The following is a 17,173-nucleotide window of genomic DNA, read 5'->3' as shown; positions in this document are numbered from 1 at the left end:
CGAGGGCCAAAACCAGCACGTTGCTCGCTTTTGTAAGTAAAGTTTTATTGGCACCCGGCCACATACATCCACTTACATCTTGTCTGGGGCTCCTTTCCCACCACAGTGGCAGAGTGCAGCAGTTGCTACAGAAACGGTCTGGCCCATAAAGCCACAACTATTCTCTACTGGGCCCTTTACAGAAAAAGTCTGCCGATTTCCGATTTAGCCCAATCCGTTCAATTTACACGTGGAGACAGTGAGTCTCAGCGATATCGTTTCACAAATACTTGGGGCACGGGGTGGGGGGGGCATCTAGAACCAACTTTCCTAACTTCCGTTCAGTGCTCTCCCCGTGGCCCCGCTCTGCCAAAGAGTTTTACCATCAAAAGCACTTCCTGGACTCTCAAGTCTTAGAACCACACAATTATGAATCGGTAGAGCTGGAGACGCTCCATTCACCGGAACGACGAGTCAACCGGAAACCCCCACTTCTCAACTCTGCCAGAAGCACAGCTCTGGGGACGGACCCACGGGTGGGGATCCCCGGCAGGACTGACCTGGTGATGATGGCCAGGTGGGGTGGGCTCATGCAGGCACCCATGAAGAGCACCACGTTCTCATGCCGCGTCTGCCTGTAGGCCATCACCTCCCGCTTGAAGGCCTTGAGCTGTTCCTCATTATCCCTCTCGATGTCGATCAGCCGGATGGCCACCTCGCCATGCCAGCGGCCGTGATACACCTGCCCGAAGCGGCCCTTTCCAATGAGCTCGCCAATCTCCAGCTGCTCAAAAGGGATGTCCCACTCCTGCAGGAAGATGCTGGTCTGGCTGGCCTTGCGTGGGAAGCTCCGGGCTGAGAGCAGGGACAGGTTCATCTCCTCAAAATCGTCCTCCGACTCCTCGGCCTCGTCGTGGCCCTCTTCATTCTGTGGGCGGAAAGGGGAGAGCGGTCAGAGCGGCTCCCGACACTGCCCCGCCTTCCCACGAGGTCCCACTGGGTCCCACTGGGACACGTCTCCATGTGCATTTTCGGCTGGTGTGCACACAGACCTATTAGAGCAGGCCACTCTCTTCTAGAATCGTATACAATGAAGGGGCTGAAAGGGAGATCGTGGTAATCCCACGCTCCTGTGCTAAGGGGGAAACTGAGGTTCATGGAAGAGAGATGCTAGGGGGCCACCCATTCCGGTTTGCTGGGACTTTCCTGGTCTGGGCACTGAAAGTCCCCTTGGTGGGGGCACCTGACAGGCTCAGTCAGTACAGCATGTGATTCTTGATCTCAAGGTTGTAAGCTGGAGCCCGACACTGGGTGTAGAGATTACTTAAAGTCCCCTCGGGAAGCCCTTCAGTCCCAGCAAACAGAGTTGACTGGTCACCCTGGGAGATGCCCGGCTCTCTATCACACAGCCAGGCAGAGCTAGGGTTAAATCTCAGGTGTCTCAACTCCCAATATCCAACGCCCTCCTATTCTACCGTGATGTTGTGGCTTGTCTCCTTACGCGGGTGTGATAAAGGCAACAGGCACAACTGCGTGTGCCTCAGCTGTCTGCACAGAACATGTGACGCTCCTCAATGTAGAGTGCCTTTTTCCCCCAGGGAATTTGGAATGGATGAGTCAGAAAAAGGGAGAGGTCACAGCTACTCTGCACGGGCCAGACACCTGGGCTTCCTATGCAGCCGCGAGGGCAGAGAGGCTGGCTGATAGGATGGGCTTAACAATCAGAAGAAATGAGCGGAAATCTGGCCTCTGTGTGACTTTGGGCAAGCCACGGGACTTCTCTGAGACTTCCTTTTTCCCGTCATAAAGCAGAGCTGATAAAATCTGCCCCTGGGGATGGTGTGAGGTTTCCAATGACACGAAAGGCTGTTAAGTTCCTTGCACAGACCTGACCACCTGTATGCAACAGCGACTGGGCTTCCTGGGAAAATGCAGATTCCTGGGCCCCACCCAGAGCTGCTCAATCAGAAAGCAGCAGGCCAGGGCCAGAAATTCGCATTTTTATCCAGCACACCCACAGGGCCCCCGGACACTTAGGCATGACCACCCCGATCATTAGCCGCTCAAGGGCCAGGGACCCACCTTCCCAGCATGGGGGCTGGGAGTGTCCTGCCCCACGGCCTCTTTAGCTCCAGTGAGGGAGCAGCAGGCACCCCAGCCAGTGGGGATTCCCAGAGGCTTGGGGGCTGATTAAGCAGCCTGAGGCAGTGGCCCTTTGGCTGGCCGCTGGTCTTCCCGAGCCCAAACCTGAGCAAACTTGCCTCTCACGGCCCACTCAGGAGAAACAACACAGGAAACACTGGCTTCCCCAGGGATAATTTTTCAAGGACCACAATACCTGCCGAAAGGACCTGGTTTTCTCTGGAAACCCTGGCTCTATTCCTTTCAGTTCGGGGCACACCCGCAGGGCTGAGGAGTCCATGGTTCTTACCCAGGACACTTCGTTTATTCCTCCAGAAGTTCTGGCGGATGAGAAGAAGCCCCAGACCATTCTCAAAAGCCTGCCAGGCTCGGTGTCCCCAGGACTCTGCCTCCTCCCACGTGTTCTTTGGAAGGCAGTGGGGCACATCCCCCTTGGTACTCACCTGGCCCTAGGCCGATTTTTCCGCTAAGAATGTAAATCTCTTGCCAACGTCTGCACAGCTAGCTTTTCCGTGATGCGCGCCGTATAACGGCCCACTAGGCTTGGTGCCGGGAGGGGCCCCCGCTTGTTAGAACGTCCATCAAAAACAGGGCCACCCCACCGCCCGCCGCCCCAAGCCCTCCGCGTCATTAAAGACATCCACCGGCTCTGCCAAGCGCTGGGCAACCCCCGGGAAACAGGTGCGCCACTCTCTCCAAATCTCACCTCTGAGGTTGGCTCCAGTTCAATTTGAAGTAATGGATTTCCTTCCAAGCTTTAAAGAAAAGAAAAATAGATGTGACCCTCGCGTGAAAAGGTAGGTCTGTGTATTGTCTAGCCGCGTATCAAGAGTCCTTGAACGAGAAGCCCTGGCCATCAAGCCTTCATCTCAAAATCCACTTCAACACTTGCGTCGAAACTAATCCATAACCTCACCATGAAGAAGCGAGGACAAGGACACTGTTTTCAACAGACTTTCTGGGCTGCTCAGGGCTCATTTTTCTTTCTTGCTTTGGTTTCCACTAATCTAGCAGCTTCCTTATAAACTGGCCTAATGCCACGGGTGGAAGAATCCTCAGAACTCTGGGTGTGTGCTAGGAAAGAATGAACGAGACCTCTAACGTTCACTCGGGTTCGGAATCTTCTGGAAGAACCTTAGCGTTCGGGATTACAGGTACCCCCCCCCCCCCCGCCCCCTGCTTTTTGAAAGTCAGCGCCATGCCGCTTTGCTTTTATGAAAGATCTACACTGGTGTCTGTTTTGCTGACCAAAAGAAATTCCAAGAGGACTTTTGCTTTTGTGGAAAGGGGTGACAAGCGAAAGTTGCCTTCAGCTTTTGCTTTGCCGCGAGCCATTACGGAGGCAGTGGGCACCCTGAGCAGTGTGAGTGATGCCTCCAAGCTCCTTCCCTGGGCCCTACCCTCAGCATCTCAGCCTCAAGCCTCCACACCTTTGAGCAGTATCTATGAGCATCTGTGCTTTATCTCGATTTATTTTGTGCATCCGTTAGCAAGATGCGTCCTAAGGTATCAGAGAAGCCTAAGGGAGAAAGTTCTCAGGTCTGGGGACACCCGCCAATTTTTGCATTATAAATGAATGATAATCGCGTCTTCGCATGACACCATGTTGGCTTATGAAAGGTTTTGTAGGAATGCTCTACTTTCGGATAGTGGGGGAAACCTGCATGTGTCAGGAACGGGGCGAGGCCCTCCGAGGGATACAGAGTCGAAACCTGCGTGGCTCCTGACTTTGGGGACTATTATGTTACTACCGAAGGGACGAAAGCAAGTATGGAGATATCGTGCAGGGAGGCTGAAAGTGACACGGGCCAAAAGTCAGGCATGAACTGAATAGATGGAGCATGATGGAAATTCCCCGGAGAGATTATGGGATGTGTTTTTGAGAACTCGCAGTGTTTGAGTTGGCTGGATGTTGCCAATCACGGTGAACCGGGATGCGTGGAGTGAGAACGAACAAAACCGTGTCTGGAAGGACTGGAAGACACAGGTGGGAGCACGTGCACGCGTATGCTTGGGTCCATGCGCGAGTGTGATGCAGTCTTGAGCTCGTGAGCTGCAGCTGTTCTGAGCGTGGGCGCAGGCTGAGTGCAGGGCTGGGGAGGGATCAGTGTGTTTGCGTGTGTGAGTACTAAGTATAGATTGGGTACTGCGTGGGTATTATGGGATGTGCTCTGTGCAGGGGTTGTTCTGGGCACACGTGAGTTGGGTGTACCCCGTGGGGGATGTGGGGGGCCCACCGTGTGTTGACAGCTGGGTACGTACTGGGGTGTGAGGGGAGTGTTGGAGCACATGGCATGTGACGGGGACGTGGGGGACAGTGTGTGTTAGAGGTGTTTCTGGGGGTGTGTTTTCAGAGTAGAGGAGGTGTACGTGTTTACGGAGTGCAGTGCGGAGACTGTAACTGGGCTGCTGAAGGCACAGAACCGGCGGCAGGAAGGAATCACAATGAGCACCTCTGGAAGCTTAGCAGGGGCCCCTACCCACCCCCTCACTTGAGGGGCCACCGCTCTCCTAACCCTGAGACCCCAAGAGGCTGCTGACCCTGCAGACAGAGCCAACCCACTTCCGGGAGGGGCTCTTGGCCAGAGGGAGTCTGAGAGGCTGCAAGAACGAAAGGGGGAGAGAAGGGTGGGTCACAAAGTGCCCTCTGCTTTCCTATCAACCAATCATTTACGGCCCGGCCGGCCCCGGGAACATCTGCCGGGAACTTGGCATTTTGGGGAGATCCGGGTGGAACAAGGCAGCTGGAGTCCCTCCTCACCCAAACACAAACCAGGCAGCCTTCCTCTGCCTGCATCAAGGCGTGATTACAGTCACTGGGCGATTAAATTACTTCTTCCTGTGAAGTGTTAGTGGCCGTCACTCCATGCACTTCTAAGCAGATCGCAAGCAGCTACCGACGCAGTATTTCGCAGGCGCTCCCTGACTGCCAGTTAATAACCCGGAGTTCGTCTTGCACACATTGTGGAATTGGCTTATGTGCAGAAGAGGAACGACCTGGAGCTGGAAGTCAGCACCATCTCCCTGGCAAACTGCTGCCCCCTTGATTTCACGGATGTACCACCTGGGTCTTTAACAAAGTCCGTAACATGGGGCAGGAAGGGTGCAGCAGTTAGCGGGGAGCAACCAAATGGGCAAAAGTGTGAGTTGGGAAACCGGTCGGATCGAAATTAGGTCTCCAGCATGCCCTACGCTTGGGCCACCGGCCGAAGAAGTTAAGTCAAGGAAGGTGGTTTCACCGCGGCTGCACAAACAATACCCCACCTAGAAAGAGAGTGTGTGTCCCAAGGACGCCAAAGGTGCCACGTACAGAGACATTCACTGCAGTGTTGTTTACAACAGTGAACTATGGGAAGATAGGAGATCTGGCAAGAGGGAAATGGTTAAGGCCATTGTTGTACATCGATAATAGTATTTTACAGCCATGGAGACCAAGGTCTATGAAGAGTCTGAGATCATATGAAAAATGCAATGCTATAGCTTTTTTAAGGGATAACAAAGCAGGCTGGAAAGGGCATATATCATGAGTCACAAGTATATAAAAACACGAGAGACAGAGCACACATCAAAATTCTAAGGGTGATATGATTATGAGTGATTAGTTCCCCCCCCCTTTTTTTTTTACAGAACAGTCCACATTTCCCAAAATTAGTTTGTATTATTTTTATAATGGTATAAACCAGGGGCCAGAAAACTTGGTCTGTAAAGGGCCAGAGAGTAAATCTTTTAGACTTTGCAGGCCGTATGGTCTCTGCTGGGAATGATTCAACTCTGCTGTTGTAGTCTGAGAGCCACCAGAGACAGCATGTCATAAACAAATGGGCATGGTTGTGTTGCAATAAAATTTTATTTATAATTTTTTCTAATGTTTATTTATTTCTGAGAGAGAGAGAGAGAGAGAGAGACAGAGTGTGAGTGAGGGAGGGGCAGAGAGAGAGAGGGAGACACAGAATCTGAAGCGGCTCCAGGCTCCGAGCTGTCAGCACAGAGCCCGATGCGGGGCTCAAATTCACCATGAGATCATGACCTGAGCCGAAGACAGACACTCAACCGACTGAGCCACCCAATAAAACCTTATTTATAAAAACAAGGGGCAAACAGGATTTGTCCCATAGACTGTAGTTTGCTGATCCCTGGTATCAGCCTAAATTATTCTTTTTAAAGGGAGGGACAATGACGTAGGATGACCGTTCTATCATTAAGTTCTAGCTATTACCGAAAGTTAGCTTTCTGATCATAGAAAAGTCTGGGGACCCCGAGGAAACGGCCCAGCCCCTGGAAATCACACTTGACAAGCAGGGTCAGGACACAAAGCACAGACGACTTGTTGGGCCTAGGCTGAGGGAGGCTGTCATCCTCTCCCTCTCCTTGAGTCATTCCCCGTGTCTCTCTCTCCCTCAGTATCCCGCCCCATCAATTCCAGGACCAGGAAGACAGAAGACAGTGACCCTGAGCAGACTGAAGACCCAGGACAGGAGAAGGAGGTCTCTGTTCCACTTACATTGGATTCGAGGTCACCGGATGCAGGATGACCTGGGGCGCCCGGGTCGGTGTCTCTGGCACTGGCACTACATCTGAGAGGCAGACATGAGAGTCAGAAATCCAACATGGAGTCCACAGTCTCCCCCCAAAGACCTAATTGCTGGGAGATGGGGCAGCTAGTAACTTGTCACCAGATCACGGTGCCCCTGGGGCTGGCCAGTCCCCTCTGTCCCTTTCTCAATCACCTGTGCTTTTCCTGCTCAGAAGCACCAGGGTTCTAAGATGACATCCTGAACCAAATGCCCCACTCTTGACTAGGGGGCTGCCAGAACCCCAAGCCTCTGACCCGAAGCATCCACTGGTCACCTCCAAATCACCCCCCAACTCCTGAGTTCTCCTTGGGATGGTGAGGCCACTTGGTTTCACGTCTCCCAGTGCCCAACTCACCTCTGACCACCTCTCCCCTGCCACGTGGGCTCTGGACCCCTCCTTACCCTGGCCTGTCCTTCTATTGCAGACCACCTCCTCAGGCCTTGCCCTTGAGCCTTGGGATCTCCTTGGTATCACTGTGCCCTTGGGGCCTCCCAGTCTTTCCTTTTCCACCTCTACGTCCCACCATTATCCTGGGGTCTAGTGGTCCCACCGCCAATGCCCATCCCAACAACCTTCGCCTTCGTCCATTCCAGCAACCCACGCACCTCAGCAGGCTCGTTCAGAAGGGCCTGAGCGTGCACGGACTCACCTGGGAAGATGAACTGCTGTTTGTACTTGTAGTAGTGGGACGCTGGCAAAAGAACGAAAATACCAACGTGAGCACTGCCCCGAGCTGTCCCTGCAAGTAACAGATTGGGTTCCCACAGCCACCACATGGGTTCCCTGCCCACCCTCGAGGGGTTCCAGATTTCTGCAGACCTTCTCAATGACAAGGGGCTGAGAGCATGTATAAAGGAAGCAGAGCTCTGGACATCCAAGCCAACCCTCCCACGGGCAGCTCCCGGAGAACAGAGAGTCACCCAGAGCACAATCCCATTTTTTGTTAACTGCACAGGGACACATACACACAGAGAAAAGTCTGTGAAACCATAATCTAAAATAGTCATTTTTTTCCCCTCTTTGATTACAGACGCTTTCAAAAAATCCTTTAGGACACAATGAGATATCATCTCACACCTGTTAAGATGTCTACTATCAAAAAGAGAAAAGAGAAGTGTGGTGAGGGGAAGGAGAAAGGGGAAAGAGTGGGGTGCTGCGGGTAGGAATGCGAACTGGCACAGCCATTGGGGAAAACAGCATGGGGGTGCCGCAAAAAAAAAAAAAAAATAGCACTACCACGTGATCCAGCTTCTGAGAATATATCCGAAGGAAACGAAATCACTATCCTGGAACGATAATCTGCACCCCCGTGTTCAGTGCAGCATTATTTACAAGAGCCAAGACACGGAAGCAACTCAAGGGTCCACTGATGGGTGAACGGATAAAGCAAATGGCACACGTACACACACACACACACACACACACACACACACACACACACAATATATGTACACATGTACATACAATGGAATGCTATTCAGTCTTAAAAAAAAGAAGGAAATCCTGCCATTGCAACATGGATGGACCTCGAGGGCACTGTGCTAAGTGAATTAAGTCAGACAGAGAAAGATACTGTATGAGATCACGTAACATGCGGAATTTGAAAAAAAAAATTCATAGAAACAACCAGATGGGTTAGGGAACAGGCTGAAGCTGGCCAAAAGGTACAGACTTCCAATCAGAAGACAAATTAAGTCCTGGCGAGGTAACGCACATCATAGTGACTACAGTTCACAATTACTGTTCTGTATCTTTGAAAGTTGCTGAGAGTAGATCTTAAAAGTTCTCATCACAAGGAGGAAAATTTGTAACTGTGTGTGGTGATGGATAGAAACTTGGACTGTGGTGATCGTTTCCCAGCACACATATGTACCAAATCATTACCTTGTGCGCCTTAAGCATATACGATGTTATATGTCAATTACATCTCAACAAAATTGGGAAACTATGCATTTCCTGTGTTTTTCAAATTTTCTACATTGAGCATTGTATTAGTTTTCCTGTTGCTGCTGTAACAAATTATGACACACTTGGTGGCTTAAAATAACACATTTATCTTCTTATAGTTCTGGAGGTCGGAGGTGCTGGAATAAGTCATAAGGGGCTAAAAGCAAGGTGTCGCCGGGGCTGGTTCTTTCCAGAAGCTCCAGAGGAGAATCCATGCCTTGCCTCTTCCAGATGTTAGAGCCTGCATGCACTTCTTGGCTCTGAGCCCACGACTCTAGTCTCTGCCCCCCTTGTCCTGACATCACCTCCTACCGTCTCTGACCTTCTTGTCTCCCTCTTATAAGGACCCTTGCGGTTACATTTAGGATCCATCTGGATAATCCAGGGTAATCTTCCCACCGCAGGATCCTTAACTTAATCATCCCTGCAAAGTCAAGTCACCTATAAAGTCACAGATCCACAGATTCTGGGGTTAGAGCGTGGTGAGTTTGGGGGTACCATTATTCTGCCTACCACAAGCATGGGTTAATTTCTGTATTTAGGGAAAAAAGAAATTTCCTCAACTTCACTGCTGATTCACCCACAATTCATTTTACTCCCAGTGCCAGTTCCGGACATCCCCGAGGTTTCTAATGTTTACCCCTTACTCCTGTGGGGTGGAGGGCCTGGAGCAGGGGTGGGGGACAAGGGTATCGTGGGCAGTGGAGAGGCCACACTGAGCAGGAATGGGGTCAGATAGGAGTCCAAACTGGTGAGCGTGCTTCCAGAAGCAATTTTATTACCTGCAGGGACAACCTACAACTGCACGCTGACTCACCAAGCATTACTGCACTGGTTCAGAGGCTGGGGCCAGGGGTTGACAAGCCATGGCCCAGGGGCCAAATCTGGACCATCACCTGCTTTTGTCCATAAAGTTTTATTGGAACACAGTCACATTCATTCATTTGCATGCTGTCTCTGGCTGCCGACATGCTATGACGTCAGAGCTGAATATTTGCAACAACAGAGACTATATGGCCCACAAAATCTAAAATATTACCATCTGGCCCGTGATAGAAAAAGTTTGTTGACTTCCGGTTTAAAGCAAAGATGAGCTGGACAGCAGGAGTAGGAAGCTGATCCTGTAGGGCTGAATCCTCACTCTTCCTTTGGCTGTTTGTAAAAGCTTGGGCAACTCTCTCCGAGTCTCAGTTTCCACGGGATAATCACAGTCTTTCCCTCGCAGGGCTGAGATCATCATTCCATGAGATAAGAGTGCATAGTGGTGCTGAATAAGCATTCGCTGCAGCGAATAGGCCAATATCTTTCTAAGCTCTCTTAATAAACAGACAAGAATGATTTATAATTAAGAGAAAATCGGTTTCAAAGAGCGAAGTCATTAGCTGCCCCTGAGGCTGGAACTGATTTATTAACTCCCCAGGACAGAGAGGGGCCTGGTACCAGTGGGTGCACAACTCGTGTTTACTGAATTAATCAACTCTCTCCTAGCACAGCAATCCCCAAATATCCCAGATAGTTGGAATCCAAACGGATGCATTTCCTGATTCTGGAAAATGAGGTGCCCAGGGTGAGAAGCAACTTAGCCAAGGTCACAGAGCAAAGCTTTAAAACAAAACCAACCTCCAGGACTTCAAGGACCTTTCTTTCTTCTGTTAGATAACTTAGGTTTTGTTTTTTGTTTTTTCATTGCATGCAGTCAACAAGAGGCTAAAATTAAAAAAGAGAAAACTACCCAGGGTTCTCAAGAAGCTTAGCTGATCTCTTCCCTCCCCAGTGGAGACGGGGGATTCGGTGTCTGCAGCAAAGGATAGCCGGCAGTGACATTCTTTTATGGAGCGGCAGCTGGGCGAGGGACAGCAAAAACCGCTCTGACAAGGGACAGGGGTCAGGCAAAGGGACACTGGCGAAGGTCTCCATGCACAGAGCCAGCCCCCTCCCTCCTCAACCCCTCCGTGTGCCAGAGAACAGCTCGTTCCTGATGATGAATCCGAGCGGCTCCTGACTCTCTGGCATTGAAGAGGTCTTGGGAACTGGGAGTCCTCAGGTGGCTGGAGGCCAGAGAGATACGCACGCCACTTTGAAGGCACTTCACTTCTACCCCGAAACCCTCCTTCCCTCCTTCCTTCCCTAAGGCCTCCCCCCAAAGCAGCCTGGATCGTCTTCTAGAAGGAAGGATGGAGGGTAAGTCACCTTCTGCCTACACCCTTTAAAGAAAATCTGAATTCCTGCCGTGGCCCTGCAAGGCCCGGCCAAGCCTCATCCCTGTACCTCTGAGTCCTACCTGGTGCCACTTTTCCCTCATTCACGGCATTCGGGCCACGGGGACATTTTTGCAGCTCTTTCCTGGGGCAGGGCCTTTGCACATGCTCCCCTCCCTCTGCCCAGCCAACTCTCCCCCATCTTCAGAACTCAGACGCCTCGGACCCTTCAACCTCAACTTGCTCTCCTCTTGAACTCGCTGTATGGCTGCTGTACCGCCGTTCTTTCCCTTCACGGCACTTGGTGCAACTCATTTCAGGTGTGCGTCTGTGTGGTTAACCCGTCTCTCCCGCGAAGCTATAGACTCCACGAGAACAGGGGCTGTGGCAGGCCGAGTGAGGCCGCTCTGCCCAAGACGTCCACAACCTAATCCCTGGAGACTGTGACTACATCCGCTTCCATGACAAGGGTCCTTCCAAGAGGGAGGCAGACGGGTCAGAGTTAGAGAGTCAGAGATGCGATCACGGAAACAGAGGTGGGAGTGGGGTGGAGCCGTGTGCAAAGGAACGCAGGCAGCCGCTGGAGGCTGGGGAAAGGCAAGGAAGTGGATTCCTCCCTGGCACCTCAGGAGCAACCAGCCCTGTGGACACCAGTGAAACGGATTTTGGACTTGGGACCTCCATCACTGTAAGATAGTACTTCTGGGCTGTTTTTTTTTTAATATATGAAATTTATTGTCAAATTGTTTTCCATACAACACCCAGTGCTCATCCCAAAAGATACTTCTGGGCTGTTTTAAGCCACTAAGCTTGTGACGATTTGTTACAGCAGCCATTGGAAACTCAAACAGGGCATGTCTGGTGTGCATACGGCTGTATACCTAGTGCCTTGTATACCACGGGTACATAGTAGATGTTCAATAAACATGTCTTATGATGGATGTAGTCTGAGGGCCAGAAAATGACTTGAAGAGAAAAATCTGCAGCCTTGGGCAGTGCATGAATTTCAAGTCATTCACTCATTCATTCATTCATTCATTCGAAAAAACCCCATTTAATTAGGGCCTTAAGCTGTAGGCAATGTGTTGGCCTTCAGGTGTAGAAGCGTGAATGAAGCAGACATGTTTCCCAGTCTCACGAAGCTGATAATTCTGATTGTCACAGAGGACACGGACACTAAATAAGTTAATAAATGAACAAAATCATGGTAGGGAAGGAGCACTGTGGAGCATAGAGACGGAATCAGGGCAGAGTGAAGGGAGGTAGGGGATGCTGAAAGGGAGGAAGCACACCCATAAGCCACCTGCTATGTCAAACATGGCCCCAGGATTCAGAAGCAAGTGGCTGAGAACAAGGAGGTCAATCATAAATCCTACCAAGCCTGTGCCTGACGCGCTTCGTTTTCCAGCTAAAAACCCTTCTTCCGTATGTCCTGAGGTCAACATGTGAGCCAGATGCCTGTTAACCCCATAGACCCTTCTGGAAAAGAATGTTCTAGGTATCAGTCAATGCTGAGAACATTATGATGCCTAGGTATTAGCCAGAATAGTCTTCAAAAACCCAACATTTGGCAGGGAACCATAACCACAGCTGCCTTTCCCATCAACAGAGGCTTGTAGTCAAGGGCATGATGGGTGACTAGGACCTTGTGTGAACAAGACAGGCACTTGTCATTCTGAGGGAATTTTGCTAAAACCTCCTAAGTCAAGGGAGAAGGTCTGGCTGCTCTTCTGGAAGGTCCCGTTTCGTTTTCCACTTCAATATTGCATTTTGTGATTATTGTTCAATTATGAAACGGGTGCGTTCCTTGGTACTCTATACGCTGTAGGAATGCATAACATAAAATTTTTCTTCTTAGAAACAGCTGCCAGGAAGTTCTTGTAGGCTTTTTTGTGCATATACAAATAGACAAGTATATATACACATGCATATAAACTTACAACTATATATAATTATTTTAGAATAAATAGGATTTTATTATACCAACTGCTTTGCAAATCACTTGTTTTCCCACTTACAAGACATTGTGGATACCTTGCATGTCAGGATATCCACAAAGAACCACCCCATCCTTTTTAAGGGTGGCTGAGTATTTGGTTATGTAGATATATTACAGTGTATTCAACCATTCCTCTCTTGATTTGTATTTAACCATTCCCCACTTGAGTTGAGTCCAAAGTTTTCACTATCTCAATGAAATCCTTACGTACAGATCCCTGTACCCTATGCAAGCATATCTGTATATAAAGTCTTAGAAGTCATATCACTGGTCCACGGAATGTACCTATAAAACTTTGATAGACAATGTGAAATTACCTCCTCCAAAAGGATTAATTCGATCCCTGCTCTGAATGCCAGGGTATGTGAGGATTTCATCTTGATTTCCACAATTCGGATTACGCCCCTATTAATTAGCAGTGATGATGAGAAACACCAGAAATGGTAGCCATGGCAATTTGTTATTCTTATGTTTATGTAATAATGGAACCAGCTGGCATGTGTCAAGACCTTCAGCGAGACACTCGCTCTGTTCAACTCGGTACATGTATGATGAGGTTTGGTCCTTCCACGATTCTATGGAGTAGATGCTTTTATCATTATCCCCATTTTACAGATGAGGAAACAGAGGCACAGAGAGGTAACTGGTTTGCTCCAGCACGACGCCGAGATTGAGCAGTAGAGCTGGGATTTCAACCCAAGCAGCCCAGCTCCAGAGCTCATGCTCCTAACTGCTGTTCTAAAGTGCCTGCCCTCAGAGGACCCCTCAGCCCACACCCCAAATGATGTCACTGTCACGAGATGCTCTGGAGTAGGTGCGGATCGCTGGCAGGCTAGCAGCAAACGGGCAAGGACCCGTCCTCGGGGACCCTGCCCCAAAGAGTGAGGGAGCTAAGGGAAACAGTGATCACCCTGGGTTAGCCAGGTCTCTCGCCAGCAGAGTCTTCTAGGGGATAGAAAGAGCTGTGGCACTCTGACATACAGGTCTCCCCTCAGAGGTCCCCTCCCAGCCCCTGGCCCATAAGGAAGCAGTGCAGCAGTTTCCGGGGAAATTCCCTGAAGTCAGTGTCTGGGAATGGGATGGAACAGGGGTAAGAAAGCGCCCAGACCCGCTTCCCCCCAGGTTTGGGGCGGAGGGACGGTCATGGAGTGTCAAAGCGCCCTTCTTGCATTTGCCCCCTTCCAGTGAAGCAGAAATGGACCATCCTGCAGGTGGCAGGGGGAGCACCCAGTCCGTGGACACAGCAGGTGGTTTTGCCTAATTGACTCTGGGAGGCACTCGCTGGAATGCTTCCAGCTGGTGACTCACATTATGGTCCTTGCTGGCTGCCCAGTGAGTGAGTGGTCCTCATACCAGACAGATACAAGACTTCCTCAGGCTTGAACGTAACCAAAAAATCCCAATCTTGCAAGACTTCAAAATGTGCCCTCCTCCTATGGACTTAGCCCAGATCAAAACAGTGCGGGTAGGTGACAGCTTGTCCTTAAACGGGTAGTTGTATCTGGGTTTGGCCAGGTGTGGGTTTGGGCCTTCATCTGCCTACTGGTCATTCCGTCATGGCTGGTGAGGCTTGGAAGTGTGACCCGTGACCGCAGGACCTGGGATTTTTCCCTCTGCATGAAACCTGCAGGCTTAGGTGGAAATCAGTCCCTAGATCAGCACTGTCCAGTGGAACTTTCAGCGATGATAAAAATGTTCTGTGCTTGCACTGTCCAATATGGCAGCCACCAGCCACCAGTGGCTAATGGGTAATTAAAATGTGGCTACCGTGGCTGAGGAATTAAAATTTTAACTATATTTAATTTTAATTCATTTCAATTTAAACGGCCACAGGGGGCTAGAGAGTACCAGAGGGAACAACGCCGTTCTAGACTCTGGTTCCATGGCCAAGTCAGACCTCATCCCACCGGCCTCCTTCCTGACATCAGCTGTGGTGCTGCAAATATGGCTGAGCTAGAAAATCCTTAGGGCCCTAGAAGAGGAAGTGGGCTGGGCAGGACCTCAGAAGAGGCAGGAAGACTCTTAGGTCTGGCCCACCTGAGCAGAGAAAGATCTCTTTCTTAGGTCGAATGACAAAGGAGGCCAAGAAGCCAGAACATCTCATGAGTGGCTTCTCCAGCATCTCATATCCCGGTGCACAGTCTCAGATCCACAGCTAGGTACTCTGGAATTTATGAGCTGGGAGAACCTTCTGGATCCTCTCATCCATCTCATCCTCTGAGATCAGATAAAGTAATATGTGGTGACTGACCTGAACATAGTAAGACTCACCCGCATCTCTTCAACCCATTGCCTTTAAGCGTGGACCGGCTGGACACGGCTCTGGTTCGAACCCAACCTCCCCCTCCCGCGGTCCCCGCGATTCCCCAAGTGCAAAGGTACCTGGCAGGTTGAAGTTCTTCTGCCTTGTGCACTGTGGGGAAGGGTGCAGGGGAGAAGGCGGCGTGGCACTGGGAGGGAGGGGGGGTGCTGGCGAGGAGGGCGTGGAGGACGTCGTGGATGAGGGGTTGCTGCTCGAGTCCGGCTGGTAAGGGACAGGGATGTGGTCCTGTGGAAAGAAAACAGGGCAGGGGACAGGGGCAGGCACAGATGCAGAGACACGTGAGTGAGAGTGAGCAAGCAGGAAGGAACCCCACCCCGGCATCCTTAGTCCCCCCCTTTCCTCAGCCACCAGAACCTTCCAAAGTCCCACCTGCTTCATCATCCCCACCTGCAAGCTGGGTTGCATCCAGCTGTGGAAGGAACAGTTTCTGGCATCAATTTCCTGTCCGCTGTTTGGACTCCGGACTGAAAGGTTACCACATAATGAAAGCCACGGAGGCGACAGCCAAGCTCCCTGTGCCTTTTTGATTTTGGAAAGTCCCACGCCGAGGTGCCCAGAGTGCTCTTTCCATCCTAACACCTCCCCTCCCAAGTGTTTATTAAAGAATCGACAGCCTGGCCGCTCCAGAGAGAACGCGAAAGCATCTTCCCTCACGTGTCAGGCAGAGCCGGCGTGGCCTCTGCTGGGCCCCGAACCTGCTCTAAGCAAACCCGAAGATGGAACCCCCGCGTGCACCCTCAGAAGGGCCCTGGCGGCGGTGGGATCGGGAGCAGGGTAGTGGCTTGAATGGTGTCTCTCAAAAGACCTGCCCCCTGGGAAACTCAGAACGTGAGCCTATCTGGAAAAAAGGTCTTTGCAGATGTCATTAAGGTACAGATCTCAAGAGGAGATCATTCTGGATTCAGGTGGGTCCTGAATCCCATTCCAGGTGTCCTTATAAGAAATGGGAAATGAGAGACACACACAGAGGAAAAGACCCCACGAAGACAGAGATAGAGACTGGATTGTCGCATCTATAAGCCAAGGAACACTTAGGATTGCCAGAGCCACCAGAGGTTAGGGAAGAGGCATGGAATGGATCCTTGCTCAGAGCCTCCAAAAGGAACCAATCCCACACTAACACCTTGATTTCGGACTTCCGGCCTCCAGAACTGCGAGGGGGTAAAAAGGTCTGTTGTTTAAGCTGCCCAGTTTGTGGTCATTTGTTAAGGCAGCCCCAGGAAACTAAAACCAGCAGGAGCCCGAGTCAGGCAAACCCAGATTCAAATCCCATAGCCACCCCTTCCCCATACATTCTGGACAAAACGCTTAACCTCTCCATCCCTCAGTTTTGCCTCCTGTAAAGTGGGAATAATGCCAGCAAACCTCAACATCATATAAAAGGGATTCCTGCCTCTCAATCTCAGCATCGCTGGAACTTTAATCTGTCCACTCACAAGACAGTGGTCACTTGGTCCCTCCATTACTCAGAGGTCCATCACTCTGACTGGTTCCGGGTGCCTGGGGATGGTTTTGTAGGACCTGGTTATTTTACAACAGGTACGTTTACCTGCCAAACTCCAGAGTCAGTGTAAGAAACACCAACCAGCATAGGAGGGCAAGAAGGGGGACAGGAAACGGGCGTTCTCCATCAGATGCCCAATGGGTACCTATGCTGTGATGTCACCCTCCCAGAGCCCACTCACTCCCCCCGCCTCCAAGTAAGTGACTTTACTTCTGGGAATTTCAGTCTCCCCTTGTCCCTCACATGGGCTAAGAACACCCACCTGCTGGGTCCGCTGTGAAGTTTCAATGAGGTTATGAATGTACCTACACCCCTCCCACTGGGCTGAGGCACTTTGTTGTCAACCAATGGTTGCGATTATGTTGACGACATAATTTGCAATTGAGCTTTTTATTTGGGATAACTGTGGATTCACATGCAGTTTCTTTAAAGTTTATTTATTGGGGGGGGGGGGCAGGTAGAGAGAGAATCCCAAGCAGGCTCTGCGCTGTCAGCACAGAGCCCAA

The 17,173-nt window shown here is 50.8% G+C and overlaps 1 protein-coding gene across 1 annotated transcript in view; it reads right to left on the bottom strand.

The window, feature by feature from the left end:
• Window positions 1–17,173, bottom strand: part of KSR2 (kinase suppressor of ras 2) — a 325,968-nt gene that overhangs the window by 58,681 nt on the left and 250,114 nt on the right. The window contains exons 8-12 of the mRNA XM_049619270.1: window positions 15,223–15,388; window positions 7,346–7,387; window positions 6,623–6,695; window positions 2,828–2,876; window positions 540–907 (exon numbers count right to left, since the gene is read on the bottom strand). Of these exons, the coding sequence (XP_049475227.1) occupies window positions 540–907; window positions 2,828–2,876; window positions 6,623–6,695; window positions 7,346–7,387; window positions 15,223–15,388 (698 nt within the window). The remainder of the gene's footprint in view (window positions 1–539; window positions 908–2,827; window positions 2,877–6,622; window positions 6,696–7,345; window positions 7,388–15,222; window positions 15,389–17,173) is intronic.

This window comes from Panthera uncia (assembly GCF_023721935.1).
Source record: "Panthera uncia isolate 11264 chromosome D3 unlocalized genomic scaffold, Puncia_PCG_1.0 HiC_scaffold_8, whole genome shotgun sequence".
NCBI classification, from domain to species: domain Eukaryota; kingdom Metazoa; phylum Chordata; class Mammalia; order Carnivora; family Felidae; genus Panthera; species Panthera uncia.
This window is presented reverse-complemented; position numbering and strand designations above follow the sequence as displayed.